Source organism: Sorex fumeus, unplaced genomic scaffold, assembly GCF_029834395.1.
Source record: "Sorex fumeus unplaced genomic scaffold, SorFum_2.1 ptg000092l, whole genome shotgun sequence".
NCBI classification, from domain to species: Eukaryota; Metazoa; Chordata; class Mammalia; order Eulipotyphla; family Soricidae; genus Sorex; species Sorex fumeus.
This window is the reverse complement of record NW_026606149.1, coordinates 9,385,965-9,407,500: the sequence shown is the minus strand read 5'-3', so window position 1 is coordinate 9,407,500 and position 21,536 is coordinate 9,385,965. Positions and strand designations below refer to the sequence as shown.

Here is a 21,536-nt window from a genome sequence, read left to right as displayed (position 1 = left end):
CATGCAGCCAGCCCAGCCGAGCCAGGTTCGATTCCTCTGCCCCTCTTGGAGAGCCCGGCAAGCCACCGAGAGTATCTCGCCCGCACGGCCAAGCCTGGCAAGCTACCCGCGACGTACAACAAGTCTCAAAATGGAGACGTTACTGGGCCCGCGCAAGCAAATCGATGAACAATGGGAGGACAGTGACAGGGACAGAACAAATCTACGTTCGGAAGTACTGACCAGCTCAATACTTGTCTGGATGACCCTAGTGACCAGGCTGGGATCGCTGTGAGGTCATCTGCTCTTACTTTGTTTACAGCAAGACTGCTAACGAGATCAGGGATGACCTTACAGAAAGTCAGACTATCTAGAAGAATCTTCCAATCCCCCAGAGCCGCGATGGAGCTGACAGCACTTGGGAAGATGCTGCTTTACCATCTAGCGGTCACTCAGCACAGCAAGCCTTCGGTCTCGGCTCAGACTCTTCCTATAAGCCCTTCAGCCATAAACAGGGCCAGTTTTTCTAAGGAATGGGAATAAGCAAGTACTTTTCTAGAAATTGATGTATCTAAGCATCGCACTCAACAACTAAACAGAGCTCGTACCTCCTTTACCTAGAACGCCGATATTTTATTTTTATAACGACGTCAATGGTGACAAAGCGAACGTGGCAAGGTGGCAGGTGGGGCATAGCACAACTCGGCCCCGGAGATGAGTCGAAGTGTAGAAGTGTGGGGTCCCACCGAGAAAAAAGCCATTTGTTTATGTGCCGAGAAAAAAGGATCCAAGGATGAGGAAGGATGAAAGCAACGCGCACTTCAACAGTTCATCTAGGGTTCGCACACGGAAGGCTCCCTTCCCTGTCCCAGTTCACACTGCCCGTCCAGAGGAACTGTGAACACAAACACGGGTACATCCATTTGTCAGCACATTAGTTACATCGTTAAGTCCTTATGATTATAATCTGAAACTATGCTACATTAGGTTGTAGGGAACAAGTATCAACTTGGTTCATTATAATTACCTGCAATCAATAATATCCCTAATTAAAACGATAAAGAGTAAAATTCTCTAAAAAGTCATTCCCTTTCAGGACCAGAGCGATGGTACAGTGGACAGACCATTTGCCTTACACGCAGTCGACCGGGGTTTGATCCCCGGCCTCACACATGGTCCCCTGAGCACCGCCAGGAGGAGTTCCTGAGTGCAGAGCCAGGAGTAACCCCTGAGCATCGAAAGAGCCCTGTGGCCAATTCCCACACCTCTCAGTGCTGCTAGTGATTCACGTTCGACCAGGCTTTCGCCTTCCTCTCCTGGCCCGCCTCTTCACGACACAGAAAACTGGGAGAAGAGGCAAGCGACGGGAAGGTGGAAACCAGAGGGAGGTCAACACCCAACCCTTCGCCCAGCGTCCTGGAAAGGGCTCCCTCTCACCCCCACTTGGCAATGCACTGAAATCCTCCCAGCTCAGCACAGCCCAGGCTCCTGGCGGAACAGCCCAGCCAGGCCGCCGCCTGCAACAGGCTGCCCAGGTGACCGGCCCAGTTCCTCCCACCTTCCCATCATGCACTGTGGCTGCCCTGAGCCCTGAGCAACCTCATCCTGCGGGTGGCCCGGCTGCACGGTAACACCACCGGCACGTGCTGTTGTCCCATCAATGTTAACGCCGGATCAAAAGTCCCCCACTACACCCTTCTAGCACTTGCACTCCAGAAATTTCCGGCAGTGCTTTTAAAATATCATACTTTTCACTTTTAAAGTGAATAGTGTCTTCCTACGTTTGCTCCCTCTATGAAAAATGTCCACTTTGGGGACAGAGAGATTGTACAGTGAGGAAGATGCCTTGCCTTGCACTCTGCAAACTCCAATTTGATCCCCGGCACCAAAGGGCCAGAAAGAAGTCTGAGCACCGCCAGGTGCGGCCAGACCCTCCAAGAAAAGGGGGTCCCCTTGTCTTGTGCCCCAACTCAACAGTCAACCTCTGAAAAGACGCCTTTCTTGCTGCTCCTAAGCAGAGCTGACCCCACCATGTCACCTGGCTCTTATTTCTCTAGCGCCTCTCTCTTCTGTCCGTCTCCCTACTAGGGGCAGGCGACCCTCACACCCATCACCAACTGGTCTCTGGCCTACGGGAAGAGGAAACACAAGAATCTGCCCAGTGGTGAACTAATGAATGCATAATCAGTCGTTCTCTACCTCCTAGCTACTTCTCAAATTCCTCCTCTTATCTATTTCAAACAAGGAATTAACCTTCCAGAAAGTAAAGAATTTTCAGAAACATTAGGACAGGAAGTGGGGGGGGAGGGGGGGAAGAAGCCAGTGTGAGGAAAATCACAGAACTGGTCAAGGAGACCAAGGAAGGGGGTGCCCTCCCGCATTCCTGGAAGGTGAGGAGAGCTCAAGAACCCAGAGCCACGAGCAGATGGGGCGTCCCCACCAGACCACCTCATGACGAGATACAGCAAGAGTGTTTTCAACTATAACCCCAAGAAATGACGATGCATATTTCACTCCCATTTTTGTATTAGTTGATCATATTTCTCACTTTTGAATAGCACTGTAGCACTGTTCTCCTGTTGTACATCGATTTGCTCGAGCGGGAACCAGTACCGTCTCCATCATGAGACTTGTTGTTACTGTGTTTGGCATATCGAATACGCCACGGAGAGCTTGCCAGGCTCTGCTGTGCAGGCGGGACACTCGGGAGCTTTGCCGGGTTCTCCAAGAGGGACGGAGGAATCGAACCTGGGTCGGCCATGTGCAAGGCAAATGCCCTCTCCGCTCTACTATCACTCCAGCCCTTTAGAATGAATCTATGAAAAATTCCAGAAATACTAGCACAGAAAAAGGAGATCTGTGTGAACGTGACAACAGGGATCACCTTCACCTGGAGGAGAGGTTGCTTCTGTGGGTTTTTCTCCATTCTTCTAACCTTAACTCAAACTCTCTTCAGGATTCAACAAAACAGATTATTGGAATAGGTATTACAATCATCTCTCAAACATTTTTAACACCATAACTAAGTTATTATTCTTTAAAAAGCTAAGACTGTGTTCAGTCTCTAAATTTCGAGGCCTTTAACATCAGAGAAACAAACTAACGACGTAAGGTTTGTTCCTCACTGACAGGAAAAAAGACAGTAGTCATTAAGTGACAACCAACCTTCGATATTTCAAACTAAAGCCAAAACTATATCATGAAATTTTTTTTAAAAACTATTAAAATAGAGGCTGGAGATACAGCAGGTGCGACGCTTGCCTTGCACGCAGCTGACCTGAGTTCGATCCCAGCAGCCCTTGTTGTCCCCAAGCCCCACCAGGAGTGACTCCTGAGCAGAGCCAGGAGTAAGCCCTGAGCACTACAGGGTGTGGTCCAGAAACGAAAACAAATTTAAAAAATACATTAAAATGTGACATAGGTAAAATATGCAGTAAGCCCTTTACAATAAAGGTATCGATGCGAATTCAGTCTCTTCTTACAAAACTGAGAGACTACGCTGCATTCCGTTACAAGCATAAGTTAGCCACAAGATAAAACAAACTCTCTCTGTCTGTCTCTATAACCAAAACAACCAGCTGAACCAAATACTGATTTTATTTGGATACATCTGTAGTTATGATGGGTGTAATTAATTGTTCAGCTAAAAATGCAGTTCCGTGGTGCTCTTAATGACTTAGGTATACACAGCTTCAGTTCTCAGAGCAGACTAAAAATAGTGATTTTAATTTATTCCTGCTGCCTACAATTACCCACAACCATGTATTTTTAAATATTTCCAGCCTATAAAAATTACTAATTTTTGCCACTTGTGTTTATCTGCATTTAGACTTTGATTTGGATAAATTAAGCTCTCAAGTGTTCCTTGCTTTATGAAACTCTGCATGTTGTACACTTCAACACAAATAAATGACTTGTACCATTAGAGGTTTAAATAATGTAATGTATTTCATGCTCAGCCTGAAGCTGGATTCCAATGAAGTTGCTAATGCACGTAATGATTAAGTGTAACTCAAATACTAACTGTGTTGTTGAAAACATGACAGGCAATAATTTGGTCTATTATATTCTGCCATTTAATTGCCTAGTACAGACATTCTCTGACACGTTATGAAGCAATGATTTACAATTATTCAAGCTGCAAAGGTCAGAAAGTGACATTATAATCATCTACATAGAGATCCCTTCTAATGCACAAAAACTAGGTAATGCCACACACACACACACACACACACACACACACACACAAAGAGTTTTACTGCATTAATAACTTTCTATTTAAGGTTTCTTGAAGCAACTAAGAATAAACAGTTCATAAGCACATTTGTACACAATAGAAAATGTCTAGAGTCATTTCGTGAACCCAGAGGTGAAACATTTTGAAAATACCCTATTCTATACTGATTAGGGAAATCCTACTCAAGGATTTAATCAAAACACAACACCCAAGACAATGAGGAAATGACAATCCCTAAATCATGCATATCATGGTCTTTGAGGATATAGACATAAAGGCATAATTTCCTAGGTTTACTAAAAGCACAAGCCACTTACTAGTTTTACACTTTTTAACACACACACAAACAATAATCCATGTTCATCTATTTTAATCCTCTTGTTCTAATGATAAAACAATAACATCACTACTTTTGTAGGCATTTCTTCTTTCTACTTTATCAATACCCTCAAATATTGTAACTATTCAGGTATGGTAAATTATCAATACATGAAGAGAAATGAATAGTAATATTATAAGAAATAATTCTTTAATATGAGAACAGAGAGAAACCAAAAAATAAATAAATAAAAGGAAAAGAAAAGAAAGTGAATGCCAGAATATTAAAGTGAAACACTGAGCAAGCAATTTTAAAAAGAACATAAATCTGAGCAAAAGCAGAAAACAAAAGTAGCTGGGGGCTAGGAGGAGATAAGTCACAGTTATTACACGCTAGTGAAAACAACCCAGAGAGGAAAATAAGCACAAATAAAGTCAGTAACCAAACAGATATTACAAAAGTAGAGAAATAAAGAAAAGGAAGAGAGGAAGAGAAGAAAAACAGTGGTCTACACGTTGCATAATTTATGAATATTGCTAAAAATACTTTTAATCTCAAATTTACCATCAGTGATACTGAGAAACATAGGATAATCCCACAGAACTATAGAAATCAAAAATCAAGAGAATATGAAGTAGCATATACACTAAATCAGCATTTCACAAACACAATTACTGAGAGTATCATGTATACTACTATGTGTATGAATGCACATGTGTATATTTCCACATACTCAAGAGAATCGAAAAAATTTTAAATATTTGATAAAACACTGTCTAACATTACTTTTTTCAACTACTAAGATTTTTTCAAGTTCTTTACTGCTAAAATAACTAAGTGATCAAAGACTTTATTTTTGACTTTTATTTGATATTTTCAAACGCTTGTGCCCCCCCAGATTAATAACTTCTTGTTTTACCCCGACTAAACCCTAAGTCAAATGCATAACAGATTTTCATATTAACTATTCATCAGCTTACTATTATAAGTACACTTATGATCTACAAAATTCCTCACCATCACATTTAGTTATAAGCACACCGTTTAAAAATTGCATTATCCCAGGCCAGAGTGGAAGAACAATGGGTTGGGCACCTGTCTTACAAATGGCCGACCTGGGTTTGATCCCCAGCACCATATCTGGTCCCCAGAGAACAGCCAAGAGTGATCACTGAGTGCCACAGCCAGGGGTAAGGCCTGAGCAAAAAACTATGTGTGTGGCAAAAAAAAAAAAAAAAAAGATGTACGATTTAAATATCATTCCTCCCCAAAGTGAAAGTAAAATAAAAGGCTTTTTAAAGAAGCTATCTATAATATAGTCTCTTAAGCAAGGAAGTGCAAAGCACCCAGTTTCTGAAATTTTCCCCATGACACACGGATATAAACCACAGATGAACAAAACTGAAATCCTGGATTTGGAAGCTTCGTGGGCTCATAGGAGTAGAGCTCTAAGGCAGTCGACCTCTTTGTCAAACTAACTTAAGTCCACGATTCATCGAAGCTAAAATTTGCTGATGAGGAGGGAAAAGGTATCTTAAAATTGACCTTAACGACCCCAAGAAAATTCAGCGAGGCCTCAACAACTGAAACAAGTTCCAAAGGCGGTTTAGTTTTCAGGCACAGGCAGCCCCTCAATGAAGCCTCTACACAGAACGTAAGACGCTCTTCTGACGGGCATCACGATTTGCAGATATAAAGACAAGAAAAGGAATCAAGCCCTGGGAAGCAATCTGAAGCACTGACACGGAACGCAGCAAAACAGAGCTGGTTTTCATCAATTTTACTATGAAATGCCAGGTTTCTCGCAAGGAAGCAAGATGTTACTAAGAAAAACTAGCACGTCTTGAGTCACAATCTCATTTTCAAAACGTACTTACCCCACTTTCTGTACGTAAGACTATTCAATCAAAACTATTCAAGAAACAATTTCTTGCAACTCAAATAATTAAGAGGTAATTAATAAAATCCTAAAGACAGAGCCCAAGGTACCAACTACTGCAGAAAAGAAAACACAGTGAGGACCTTCTGCTCATGACAAAATTATGGAGTTAATGTTCCTGAAAGATCACTTCACCTTTCAGAGCGTGATTTTTTAAAAGGTAAAAATTTATAGCAATTAAAGCTGATGAAGAAATGCAGCATGAGCTGCTTATGTTCAGGAACTAATAGGTCCACTGAGCATTTCTAAGATTATTTAGCCATCAATGATAATGAATTGACATTGTCAGGAACGTTAATGTGCCAATGTGCAGCACTGCCACTAGCCTGAGAGCCAATTCCTGAATTTTTTTTTCTGCTTTTCACTTTTATTTTTGACCTATATGCTGCCCTATCCTTTAGTAACACGTGCAGTGCTGCACAATCCATGATACTTTCTCTGTAAAATTAGAGGGTAGTTGATTCACTGTTGTTCTGCTTGAATCAATAGGCATTGTTCAGTTTAACCCGATTCTTCAGAACTTTCACCTTCTCAGTGAAATTATGTACTCTGTAAAATGCATGATAGTGTAACCTTTTTTTACATGTTCACCAAAAAATTTGGGAGATGTCCTATTTCACAGTCATTTAAAATTCAATGACTCCCCTCGTCAAAGAGAGACAATTTGGGGAAGTGTATCGCTTTTTCTATACGCATCCATACACGTAAGACCTCTATACCAGTCATGTCAGGCTCAACGGAAATGTGTATACGAATCTGCAATTTTTGTGACTAGGAGACTAACCCTCTAGAAGCCATGAGGTGCAACACGCGATTGTGTGTGGTGAGCAGTGAGATAAAGCCAAGTGTGCGCTGTTCAAATGAGACAATGAAAGTCAATCAAGTGTGTTTTGTTCTAATTCTGTGTATGTGAGAAACTGCTCTTCTTCTCTCTCTGGGGTCTTAACAAGCCCAATAAAAAATGAGCAGAATTAGATGTCTAATAGCAGACAAAGAAAACTGTTTACCTTTTTTTGTAGAAATAAGAAAGAACGGCTTAATGCCACCAAACAGTACATTTTCACTGGACTCAGGGCCCTCCTCATATCCTAGAACTCTTACATTAAAAATGGTAAATGAGGTACCTTTAAAATTCCAAGACCTAGAGCAATTAAAATAAACCGTTTGGCACTCGACCCTTGCAGCTAAAATCAGTAGCAACAAAAGTCATTCTCCCACTGATCTTCAGAGGCTTTAGGGCAAAGGCTCATCTTCATTTACTTTAGAGGCAAGTCACTGAACCATCAGTTCTGCCAATGAATAAATCACCGACGACAGCTAATAAAACTGCTTGCAAAGTTATTTGTAAAACTATCTCAAGGGTCAAAAAATGCAGCTGTATTCTATGCAAAATTACAGAATGTTCTGTACAACAGAAAACAAAAGCTGTGTTTTCATCCAGAAGATATTTACACAGTTGAGCCAGTTTTCTTAAAAAACAAACAAACAAACAAAAAACTAGCATTGCATCATTTCGTTGAACCTGTACTATTCTGTAAATTAGTCCTAAGAATTCAGGTTACTCAGGTTCACATAAGACATTTATTATATGCACTTAATTTCTGTAGCATTGTAACATTAAAGCTGCATTTTTTCACTCAGAAATAGGATACCAAAATCCTGCTCAGAATGTCCTAAGAGATACCATGGGTATCATGTCATTTTGAAACCTTTTAAACAATTCTGCTTAATTATTTAGGGTTTTTTTGGTTAAAGTCTCTCAATGCTTTCTATTCAATGCAGCACATTTTAGTGACAATTAAACTCTGCAAATGAGACTTTAAAGAGAAAGAATCATTAACTACAAAAATGGAAAACAAGAAGTTTTGAAATAAAGTTACAAAAACACACATGATACACTGTTTCTTTAAGTTTGAATCAGTAACAAGCCGTGGGAAATTAAATCTGTCTTTTAATTAAATCTTTATCTGCTTTTGTCTGTATAGACTATGTTCAATAAATTTAAAGAGCCATTAATGTGATTAAAATTAAAGCAGTATAGCAAAAAAGAAAAATACATGTACACTTCTAAAGCTATATTATGTATTTTTTATGTCTTTAAGTGGAATTTACAGTTCTCTCTGGCAATGTGAATGAACATCCTATAATTTAGTCAATTTACAGATTACAGGTTCAAATTGACCTTGTAGCCCATAAAATTGCTCATCTGCAGTACAGGATTAGGAGTCGGAGAAGAATGTCATAACTGTATTTAAGGAATTTACCATAACAATGGAAAGGAGGGTACGCGCGCATAATCTTAGCCACTCTTACTCATATCAGTTTTGAATTCTGAAACAATGGGCGTCCTGCACAGGCTTCCTGGTTCGCACCTCGCGACGGGCTCAATTTACTCACCCACAGACGTGACACTTGTATTCCCTCATCCCAAGGTGCCTTTTGACATGGTTCCTGGCATCGCCAAGCTGAGCTGTCGCGAAATGGCATATCTTGCACTTGAATGGTTTTGATCCTAAGTAAATTTAACACAAAATATGATCTGTGTTTGAATAATACATTACTAAAAGTTTCAAAAGAGGCTCACATCTTAAACTGTACTTTTAACCTAATAACAAATTTCTGTCCGCAAAACGGCGCCCTTGCATTCCTTCGTAACTTGAATGGAACTGCATTACTAATGACTTCACTCTGAAGAAAACTCTAATATTAATCAGTGGATGTTCCTGACTTTACAGTCAAAAGTGATACAACTCACCAATACCAAGTGGATGAGCTAAAAGATGTTAGATACTCGTCTAGAATCACAAAAATGCCTATTAAGGTCATTTGTCATTGAAAACCACTTTTTTAAATCTTGAATACACAAAGAGTAACTGATACTTTTGTATTTTTATTATTCAATTCTCAGGGCCATCTCTTCTAGATCTCCTATTTCTACAGTTACGCATTTATTCACATATTATTCACAAGCTATTCTAGATTCCTTTCTGATATTCCAAGTGATTCACTATACTATTATTCTGAAAAGTATACAACATATACCTTTTTTACATATTTTTAAATATAGCCAATTATTATGTTTTGTGATCAATTGTAGTTCAAAAATTTGAGTAATTTCAAAAACCAAAAGTACTGACATTCTATCTAAAACTGATTTCAAAAACAAATATTTTAGCATAAAAGGCAGAGAAGCAGTAATTTATTTTTTATTTCATAAAGTACTAAGACTATTTTACACTCAAAAATGAGAGAACAGAGTTATCTCAAATTAATGGGTTTACTAAGATACATTATGAACTGATATATAGTTACTAAGACATCAGAGGTGCCCACCTTCACAAGAGGCAAACTCTCCAAAGAAGAAGTATATATCTGTCATTTTCTGAATTTATAATCACTGTATCTTCAAGAATACCAAAATTATCAAAAGAAGCTTAAAATCAGCGCCATTTTTTTTCTATTTTTCTTACCATGTTTAGTAACTAGTCTGATGAAATACCTCTTCCAGTGTAGCCAGACAAAATACAAAAAATGTGAACTTTAATAAATATACAATAAGCTCAAATTTTAAATTTGTAATAAATCATATTTGATCAATGAACCTTTGTGCAATGCCCTTGGGGGGAAAAATCCTCTAATACTTCATTGAAATTGAAGCACTCAGTAAAAAATTTTAGTCTTCAATTTCAATTTAATTCCCAAAAGCTGACAAAAAAAGTGAAGCATTTAATTTTAATCTTCTAACTGAAATAAAAAAGTCAACAGTAGCAAGCATGGGCAGACAAGGTTGAATATTTCACAGTTCAATGACAATGAAGCCAGATCTCTTAATACTTCCATTTCTACTGTTAGCAGTAGATGTAAAATATATTTAGCACCTGAATGGTTCTATCCAGCCAGCTTTATATGTTTAAATGTCAAAAGCAGGTTGAGATGGCAGCTTACAGAAATCACGTTCTATCAATCACATTAGAAACTACCGTTGATTTCAATGATTCCGATAAAACGGAACCTACCGCTACTTGGAAACACTTCCTCTCAACACAGAATTCTATCGAAACTCAGAGGAGTGACAACAATCCGTGTACCCGTGCCTTACGCTAACATGCATCAAGGTCAATAGGGTGATCTAGAAATTTCTCAACACCAACAGCAGGCTCCAGACAGGCGGGAAAGCTCGGCCAACTCGTGGTTTGGAGAGCCCTGCCCAGCGCGGGCGCGCTCCCGCTCTGCTCCCCCCGCAGGGATGAGCTCCTCCTCGCACCGGAGGGGGCCGGAGGGTCCTCGACTGGCCATTCACCCTCCCAACTGGTCATGGCTCCCTGGCGGAGAAGCCCAGCAAGCTCGGGTGTCAGGGGCACTGCGACAGACAAGGGCCATTTCGTTGGCTCCTTTCATGCAAAACCCCGGAGGCCCGAGGTCCCAGGGATCTTGTCATTTCAAGGGGACTATGTGAACATCTCCAGTCTCTGCAGAACATCCAAACATGAGGGGACCAGAAGTATTAACACTTTTCCGCGTAAGAAAAAAAAAAGTCCCTCTTCATTCTGCTGTTTCCATTTTTAGCTTGCTATGTACATCCCAAAATGAAGAGTCACATGTTTATAAGATTTATAAAAGTACATATTTTTGTGCCTGTCTCTCTGATGCAGTGTAATTATTATAGACTTTCAATATTATTTTGGATTAGCAGTCCTTGGGACACATTATCTTCAGCAGGTGGGTCGGGGAGCTCTTTGGGGGTTCATGTTTTTTGTCTGTAATTCAGCCTGTTCCGTTTTCTGAAGGGTAGCACTTCAGAGCCTCCCTAGGTTACTAAGGGCACCTCCCTGGACCCTTGTCCGTGTCTCCTGCCTGCTCTGCGTTCCCACAGAGCTGAAATGTTTAAGTCCTAAACAATCAAGTACTTTGTAGGGGACCCATTGCCTAATGCTTCTCAACTGCTTCCTCAATTCTGCACTCTTTCCTCAGCACTGAATAAATGAAGGCACTCCTTTATTTCCCCATTCATTCATTTAAAAAAAAAAAACACTGCGAGGCCAATACGTGTGGGGAGACGCTGCCCCATACAAGCCAGCACCCTCTTTTTCCTGGACCCCGTGCTTGGCATGCCTGAAGTCTAGGTTAGCCTCCCTGGGGGCAGACACAGCTGTGGAACTCATCAGTCCTCTCTCTGGCCCTCACCGGGGCCCGTCCTCAGCGCACACAGCTCCTGGGGCCCCGCCTGGCACCAGTGGCCAGCACACTTTCAACAGCAGCCAACAGGGCTGACAGCGTGCGGCGGACTTGAGGCTAGCACACTACCTAGCAGGAGAGAACAGGAGCACCTTCTCTGGGCACTGGGAGAGGCTGCGGCATGTGGGCTGCCCAACCGGCAAACAGGGCGTGGAGATGAGATGCTTCTTGCCTCCCATTCCTGATAACCTGAACTCATTTATTTCCTACAGTGCTGCTTTTAGCGTGCTAAGGATGGGAAGGAAAGGTTACGTAAAACAGAGAGTAAATCACAAAATATGAAAACAGGGATTGGAAGAGGAAGCCCTTTCCAGTTAACCATCAATAACGCCCCTTGCATTACTATTTCATGGACATGAGCAAAGTATCAGAAAGGCCATTTATTTTGAGATGCCCAAGAAGGAGCCTTGAATTAAAACTTGGAGAACAGCCTCCCCCGAAAACGGCAAGCAAAACTACGACAGGAGACAGGCAGTGGGTGCTTTGGAACAGTGCTCTTTGTGGCGCCTCAGCCCATAATAAAAATGTACTTGCTGATAAGAGTGAGCCCAGCCCAAGATGCTAAAAAGTATGCTAACTTTTACTAAATGTTACAATCAATGATGTAACTTATGTAAGTAGGGTTCCTTTGTCACATATTGATAGTTACCTCACTTTCACATCCACATTAACTTGATTTTAAATGCAATTAATACATATAGTCAAGGAAGACTAATGGACTACATTCTGCACTTAACCTGGTGGACATTTTCAAATGGCACCAGTGACCAGTGCAAACCTATTTTGCATTGTAAACGACTAAATAAATCTTAATGGATTAAGAATGATCAGCTATCAACACACAAGGGAAATTAAGTGCTGAAATGCCTACATTGATTATTTTAAATTATTAGCCTTACTCTGTTCTTGAATTTGTATGCTTTTAGTGAGCTTTAACACATTTACAAGACTTATTGACTATAATTACAAGAGAATTCAAGTAATGGACACATCAATTATAAGCAACATGTCTTGACCGGACAGTTGCATAAAGAATTCTGAAAAGAGCTCCATTAGCATCTTCCTCTTCGTTTTATTCCGTTTTATCTGCGTTCAGAGGGCATATTAAGAAACTACCTATTTTTTGCACACATGAACAAGCCTGGTCTCCAGAGCAGCACTACGGCAGAAAGCCTGCCGCAACACGGTGAGCCCGGGGCATGAACAATGCCAGGGAATGACGAGCACCGGACTCCCCCTCCCCAGCTCTCCAAGGGGAGGACGCCCCTGACAGCACTCCCAAGGGGCGGAGGCCACGAACGCAGGAGGACCACGTCCATATTCACCTAGCGGCATCTTGTGCAGGTTGCCCGATTACTTTCTTCAATGAAAAACTTTTACCTATCTTTAATCACCCTAAACTATTAATAAGGCTTCACACTCTTTGTCTTCTTACTTGTAACCATGCAGTAAGTTTTTAAAATTGCATGAATTTAAAGTATAGCTTAAATAATAAGCCATTATTTAAAAGTACAGTAAAATAAACCTTACGATTTTAATGAAAATATGTTCATTGAAATGTGAATTTATTATTCAAATCCACTCATAAATTCAACCACGGAGACAGAACTTGTCTAAGCAGAGCACAATGATTTAGAAAAGCTGTCTATTTAAAATAAAGAATGTATGGCAGGTTTATAGAAACAGTGCAGTGAATTTTTACATAAATTTAGAACAGTGGCTTATGCATTTTCTACCCAAAAAAAGTTTTTTAAAAAAATCCCTACCTAAAATTAAATATTAAAATGGAATACTACCTGTGACAGAGCACAGACACTGGGTCAGGCAGCGCCCCCATGAAAACCAAATCACCAGAACATAGTCACTTTGAAAGGTGTCGACAGTTACTGGATCCCTCAAAGCAGAATCTTATTACCTGGGAATTAAATTTGGGATATCAAGTATCTGGCAATGAACAGTTTTTAATCCCAGGAACTCTAAGAACATGTCTACTATTCCATTCTTCAAAGGCCAGTTGACGTCCTCTGAGACTCTAAATGCCATCAAATAGAACTCTTGGCCAAGCAGACAACTAGGATGCTAAAACTGAAAAGCTGAGGTAGGAACTTGATAAAAGCATCCGAGGGACAGGCTTTTTTGAAAGAATTCAATGACATGTGTCAAACAGCGGGCCTCTGGATGGCCAGGGCTCTGCATCCTCAAGAAAGTACTAAGCGTCAAGCAACCAGGCCCTACATCTGGAACGCATCACAGCAAGCAGCACGACCCAGCGAAGTCAACTAGCGAGACAGCGAGGGGACCCTCCAGAGGGCAGGAGCCCAGTGCCCGCCTCCTCGCTCTCGCTCAACCCGGGCTTGCCGCCGCTGACGTACCTGTGTGAGTGCGGATGTGTGCGAGAAAGGCCATGGAGTTGCTGCTACGGCACATCTTCCCGCAGTACTTGCAGACGTTGCCCTGGTTTTCCTCCCTCTCGCGGTTGATCTGCTCCGTGTCCTCCACGATGTACTTGTTCACCTCCCGCAGCAATTCCTCATGCTGCCCTTTAATATGCAGGAACAGATTCTGCTCGGAATCAAAGGGCTCCGTGCACTTGACACATTTGAACGTGGCCCCTCCCTCCGGGAGCTCCTCCACACTGGCCTGCTCGTTCCTCAGGTGGCCCGCGCTGGCCAGGTGCTGGTGGAGGTTGCTCTCGGTGTAGAAGGACTTCCCGCAGAGCAGACAGTGGAAGTGCTTCTCTTTGGTGGGATGCTTCATGGCAATGTGAACGTTCAGTCCGCTCAAGCCATCCGCTAGGAAGCCGCAGTCATCACAACGAATGCGTGTGGATTCGCCAAAGGAACTGCCTTCCGATTTCTTCTTCTTCAAGCCTTGAGCACAGTCTTTGAAAGGGAGCTCCCCAATCCTCACTCCTGTTGCTACTAGGCCCTCTTCAGGCTGGACTACCAACTCACCATCTTCAGGGTTCTTTATTCTGATTATGGAAGAATCAAACCGGCCAAAGCCGTACATGGTCTGACCTTTCTCATCAATACTGATTATGGTTTCATACACATCACCACTTGCTAGCCTGCTGTCAGAAGCAGGGCCATCCTCCTCAAAAACCATCTTATTTTCCTGCTGGGAACTCAAGAGAACCTCCTTATTTTCTGGGGCAGGGCTCTCTTGTGTAGTCTTCGAAGCTTCTGAACTTTGAACACGCCCAACTTTGTTCTGATCGTCGCTCTGCAGGCACACCTCTTCAACTACAGTTCTCACGGCGGTGGGGCTGGCACTTCCGGCCGAACGGCCCCGCTCCAAAACCCCCGCAGAGCCATGCTTCCGAGCGGCCGTGTCTCCACCGTCTCCCAGACCTGCCCCATCGGCTTCACAGTGCACAGCAAGATCATCAGTGTCATCTGACACGTGGTGGTTTCTCTTGGCTGTCTCCTCACTCAAAGCTGAACCTCCTGGGTTCTCCTTCTGAAGTTTGCCTGAGGAGCCAAGATCGGAGGAAGTCTGGAGAGACAGCATCTCCCCAGCGTTGATCATTTTATCTCTGACCAGGGGAGGCTGGAGAGTTTCAGAGAAGGGCTGGTCTTCACTAAGGTGAGACTCTCCTGGAGTCGCCACTTCTGCAGAGAGAGACGCACAGAGAACAGTGGGCACGTCTGAATTATCGTTCTCCTCTGAAACAGAAGGATCTGCAGCAGTGCCAGAGTGGAGAGTCTCGGGTTGTGGGTCTGCAATTACTTGGACCTCCTCACAGTGGTGGTGATGCTGCAACTCGGGCAGGAGGATGCCACTGGCCCCTTCTGTGGGGCCGCCCTCGCTGCCGGAAGAGTCCAGGTAGGCCTGCCGCTTCAGCTTGTGCTTCTCTGTAGCCGCATGTCTCATCATCTCTCGACGGGTCACAGCATAGTAATCACATGCCATGCAGTAAAACGCAAACTCCTTAGTGTGCTTCCGCTTGATGTGCAGTTCTAGAGAAGCACAGGAGTGGGTGTTGAAGTCACAGTGTACGCACTTATTATCACCTGTACCCGCAACATCTCTCTGGGCACCCGCATCCCCGTGCGGGGTAAGGTCATCTGGCTCTAGCGATGTCTGTTCCCTCTTATCAGCGGCGTGACTATTGGCAGCCCCGTCAACAGAAGGAAACACATTTTCAACCTCGACTTCAGCTGAAGTCCCTTGCTCTCCTGCTGGCTTCTCTGAAAGGGCGGGGTCTGATGCGGCTGCCTGGTTGGCAAGTTCATCTGGAAGGGACACTGCAGAACTGGCGTTCCTACTCCAGGCCTCCAGCTTCCCCGCCTCAGGGCCAACGATGATATCGGAACTCTGTTTCCCACTTGCTTCGACTTCGACGCGGCCTTTGTGTTTCTTGGTAGCGCAGTGACGCTCCATATCCCCTTTGGTCACGGTGTAATACTTACACACTTTGCACAGGTAACTGTACTGGTGACTGTGTTTTCGTCTAATGTGGACAGTCAAGTTTGTGATGCTGGAGGCCAAAAGACCGCAATGTGAACATGTCCGGGACATACTGCCTTTGGGCCTGCCTCTTTTTGGAGCGGTGTCCAAAGCCAATTCCTCGTCTCTGACGGCCGTGACTGACTGGGACAGTTCCCTGCTAGTCCGCGTGCTCTTCTCGGGACAGGGATGCTCCTGCGACTGAACGGCATCTCCAGGGCAGCCCAGCCTCCCACTGCCAGAAGTACTTGACTCTTCCTTTTTGTCATTTGCGCCAATCCATACCCTGTCGATGCATTCTTCGAAACTTAAGCCAATGTTGTTCTTCTTGGCGTTTTCGAGATGCTTGCTCCTCTTGATGTGTTTCTCCATTCCCTCTTTGCTCAGTGAATAAAGGTTGCAGGCTTTACAAAGAAAGTGATAGTCCTGCCCATGACGGAGCTTTATGTGTCTGGTGAGCACAGTGGACGACCTTGTTTTATAGAAACACTTCTTGCACTGGAACTGCGGCCTGCTCGAATGCCGCGCGTCGCCGGCCTGGCTCACCCTGGGCTTCCCACGCTCCTCCTGAGCGGTTTTTCCCGACCCCCTCGGAGACTCCTGAGCGCTTTCTGATTCTAAAGTGCCCAAAGGCAAAGTCTGCAAAGCCAAATCGTTTCCAAGTGCTTGAGAAGGCTTTGTCGGGACCAACGCCTGAAGGTGCTTCTCAGTAGTTCTGTGTTCGTCCATGTCTTTCTCCGACAAGAAAAACAGGTTACAAGGAATGCAGAGAAAACCCATGCTGTGCTCTTCCTTCATGTGGTCTCGAAGATTTGTTTCATTCAAGGAGATAAATGAACAACACTGACAACTGAACGCAGAGGCAGTTTGCTGATGCTGGCTACTGTGCAAATGTTCATCCAAGTCCCTCTGGGACATGCAGGAAAAGCCACAAGCCTGGCAGGAAAACGCCATGTCCCTTGCGTGGCACCTTTTCATATGGACCTCCAGTTCAGTCCTGTCCACGGTTATCTGGCCACAGTCTGTACAAGCACACGACATCTGGTGGTCAGAAGCTGGCCGTGCTGTCACAGAGTCCAAGGAACACGGGAGATGGGAGCTTCGTGTGTCCTGCTTTGGGTCCTGGGCCTCGGCGGAGGCCACGCACAGACCGCGGACGCTGCCCCCTGCCTCGGGATGAGGGGGGACGAGCTGTGCGCCGCTTGCTTTGATCTGTGTCCTGAAGTGTTTCAGATACATCCTCTGGGCCTCACTGGTGCCTCTTTTACTGATTCCCAAGAGACCGAACCTTTTTTTCGCCTGGCCTTTGAGGGAAAAAGTGCCGCTCCGCCTCCGGAGTCTGCTCCCCAGGGTGAGAAGGCTGCGCTCGGGTCTCGGCCGCGGGGTAGAGCTATGGCTGGGAACGGCCTGCGAAGGGCTTTTTCTAGGCTCCGCATCGGCCGAAAGACCCTCGGTTGCGAAAGCACCTGAGTGTGTGCTGTGGGTTTCAGGGTCTGCGGCCACGCCGGGGGGAGTTAGGGCTTCCCCAGCAACCTCGGCCTTGTCTGACAAGGCGCTCTGCATGGGCTGTGTGTCCACACGCTGCTGGCCACCCCCTCCGCCGGGTGCCTGCAGGCTTCCTCCCCGGGCTTCACTGTGCAAAGCTTCTGACTCTCCGCTCTTTGCTAGTGGTTTCAGAGCTCTTGGCTTTGTACGAAGAGTCTTTGTCCCTATGGCACAGGGTTTTTTTGGAAACGGCTGTTTTGTTAAGATCTGCACAAATCCTCCCCGAGCAACAAGCTTCTGGCGCCGGAGATGTGTCTTGCCAAGGTAGTGTGCGTTCAGTAGGTTCTCCTCGACACACTGAAAGCCACACAGGTCACAAGCAAAGGCTTTCTGGGGCGCGGGGGTCTGCCTGTCCGGGGGGCCACAGCGGCAGCAGGCTCGCCCCCTGGGCAGCGGCTCAGGACAGTCTGCGTGCCCGGCCACGTCACAGCAGGACGACAACAAATGGCCACACGTGCTACACGCGAGGGCCGGATCTCCGTGCCCAGTGGCACATCCCCCACGCGCCTCTCCCGGGGGGGCCGGGGGCTCTCCCCCTGGGTCCAGGGGCCCCGTCTCCTCAGCAGGCTTCGGTTCGGCGTCTGCTGGCGGAGGAACAGCATCGGCGGAGCTCAGGCCGCAGGGAGGGGACAAGGCACCGGCAGGGCCCGGGCGCCCGCCAGAACAGGCGTCAGGGAAGGGCGTGGGCTCGCTCTCAGCTGTGCCCGGGGCCACCCCCAGGCCACCGACGACCTGCTCCTCGGGGCCACGCGGCTCTCCCGGGGCTAATCGCCTTCGCTTGGCAGCGTGCGTCTGGCCGTCTTCCTCCACAGCAGCGCTGTCCGTGCCGGCCGCTTCGGAAAAGCCCCTCTTGCCTGAGCAAGTCTCGGGGGGCTCTCTGCCCTCAGCCAGAGGCCCGCAGTCCCCAGGGGATGGCGTCCCTCTCGCGCCTTCTGCCGTCCCGTGCCCGTCTGCATCCTCATCCACCTCGGGTTTCTTCTCAGTATCCATCATCCATAAAGTGCCGATGATGTTTCTGTGTCGGGGCCGGCCACCTGGCACTCATCACCTGCGGCGGAAACAAAGGCCATTAAGTGTTTGAACAGAAGAGAGGGACACAGTAACCCAAGTCAACAAAACCTCCAAACACTGAACGAAGAACTACCACGAAACTCACTTCAATGAGACTTTCTACATATTTCAAGAAACTTACGACACGTGTGTAAAAAGCACAGTATCAGATTTGGGGGCAAATCACCTGACCATAGCGCTGAGACTACACGAAGCAAAGCGACAACTTTCCGGATAGAAAAGGGACTGATCTCGCAGTCACCTGGCAAAACTACTCCCATGTTCAGTGCTCTTCCCAGTACACCCCAATAAACAGCAGCACTTGATTCAAACTACATTTCCGCGAACGCCTCGTCTGTTCACGAAGAGACGGAAACTGGTGGGTTACTCGTCCGAAATGCAGGTCTTCGCTTCCTCACCCGCCCCGACAGCAGGAAGGAGACCAGCATCTAAACCCAAAGCTTCCTCCTTTCCCAGGAGCCAAGAGCCTCACACTGAGCCCCCGGATGACACAGCCGAGCGGCACGGTTGTTCTCCTCACATACCCCTTTCCAGTCTGAACTTCTCTGCCAATGAAGTGCCACTCCCGTTCCGGCTATCCGTCGCCAATTTCTTTTTTACAGTCACTTTGTGTTGTCTGAAGGTTAATGGCAAAGACGAATGTCCATGGTTCTTGGAGAAGCGTTAAAGTGAGGGTTTTGGGTTTTGTTTTTTTTTGGGGGGGAGGGTAAATTATTGAACAAAATGTTTTAAAATCAATAACACTGATGGATTTCATTTTCCGCCGTGCTATTTAATTGAATTAAAACCTATCGTTTCCCATTTCCTTCTAACCACAATTGGAATTTTCAGCCAAATGCCATTTAATATTAATAAAATCTATCAAGTATTATGGCCTCAAAGCTCATGACATTATTTTTTAGTAACAAAGGTAAATCAAATAAGACTACTGCTTGATTTTTATTAGTTATATAGGAATAATACACATATGAGAAAAGGAACTATAGATATATATGGCTATTAATACGAAGGTGCCAAAAGTATAAACAAGAATAGAAAACTTGCTAAACAACAAAATTTCATATTAAATAAGAACACTATGCTTCAAAGGTTACTGCACAGAGGTAAAAATTCACAGAATGGGATAGGCTTATAAATCAGATACCCGATGCAAGAATTACTCTGGTGTAATTGAAGATCTCATAACTTAAAAAGATAAGCCAATTTCAGTAAGCAAAGGATCTGATATGCATTTCTCCAAGATACACCAATAAAATGAAAGAAAATGAAATAAACAGCAGACTCTAGGCCATTAACCATGACAATGGACTCAGAAGCACAGTATCACCAGGCATGCGGCACACAGGGAGACCCACTGAAGAAGTCGGATAATTACACTGTTGGTGAGAGCAGCGAGAAATCAATGAGACGACAGCCGAGTGGCTCCTTGAGTGGCAAGACAGAAGCTGCGGAGAGCCAGCAACTCCACAGCAGGCCCACCCCGGCAGGAAGGAGGCCGCGTCCGTGCAAAGGCCGGAACACTGACAGTGCTTGGGGCTGGAGCGATAGCACAGCAGGGAGGGCGTTTGCCTTGCACGCGGCCATCCCGGGTTCGATTCCCAGCATCCCATAGTGTCCCCTGAGCACCGCCAGGAGTGATTCCTGAGTGCAGAGCCAGGAGTAACCCCTGTGCATTGCCCGGTGTGACCCAAAAAGCAGAAAAATAAAAATTAAAAAAAAAAAAAAAACACTGACAGTGCTCTTCAGGGACCAAGCGTGCAAGCAATCAAGTGATGAATAGAGACACGGAGAAGGAAACATCTGCACGAGTCCATTCAGAGACAGAAAGCAGACTGGGAGTTCCTAAGGGCTGGGTCAGGGACACAGGGATGGGGACGAGGGACGAGGGGCAAGATCAGGGATGGGGATGGGGACTGGGGAGAGGGGAGAGGGATAGGGACGGGGGATGGGGGACTGGGATGGAGGAGAGGGATGGGGACGGGGACCGGAGACAGGGAACAGGGGACGGGGGGAGGGACGGGGACAGGGGATGCAGGGATGGGCTGACAGATGACTACCAAAGAGTCTGGGGGGGGGGCAGGGAGGGAAGGGATGAAAATTCCCTAAAATTGAATGTGCTGATGCCTATCTTTAGCTGCAAATATACTTCAATTACAATGTACTTAAATGAATAAACTGTGTACATGTGACTAACAAAAAAGCTGCTTTAACACAAATGTAATCTATAATGCACAAATATCTGAGAGTAAAAAAATTAGTATGCACTTTAAATACACATATGGTGCATAAATCACTTATCGAGAACATACTCCCGAAAATCTAAATCATAGAGCTTAATAAATTTTGGAGGAGAAAATATATCCCTGGTCAATCAGTTTAGAAAATTCTAGTTTGAGCAACTTTCTATATGACAAGAGGTCTCAAGGCATAAGCATTTCCCAAACTAAACTGCTTACAGAACCCTTTATAAAAATAAGCTGTGTTCCAAAAAAACCCTTTAGAAAGTGCTCTTTATCTTTAGATAAAGCATTGGTTTTGCTCTTCTACATTTGTGATAGGAGGAGGAAAGGAAGAGCTGTAAGAAAGCATGAACCTGGCATCTGTTCTAGAACTCAAACTCAGTGCCAGCAATATGCCAAGTAGTCCTGGTCGCAGACATGGAATTACCCCCACAGAACGCTGCCACGTGTGCTTGCACAGTCAGAGGTAAAACAATGCCTTTCTTGTGTGTGTGTGTGTGTGTGTGTGTGTGTGTGTGT

General features: G+C 44.9%; 1 protein-coding gene across 1 annotated transcript in view; it reads right to left on the bottom strand.

The window, feature by feature from the left end:
* Positions 1-18,696, bottom strand: part of ZNF407 (zinc finger protein 407) — a 332,396-nt gene extending 313,700 nt beyond the window's left edge. The window contains exons 1-2 of the mRNA XM_056131528.1: positions 14,082-18,696; positions 8,872-8,986 (exon numbers count right to left, since the gene is read on the bottom strand). Coding sequence (XP_055987503.1) covers positions 8,872-8,986; positions 14,082-18,696 — 4,730 coding nt within the window. The remainder of the gene's footprint in view (positions 1-8,871; positions 8,987-14,081) is intronic.
* Positions 18,697-21,536: the final 2,840 nt, after the last annotated feature.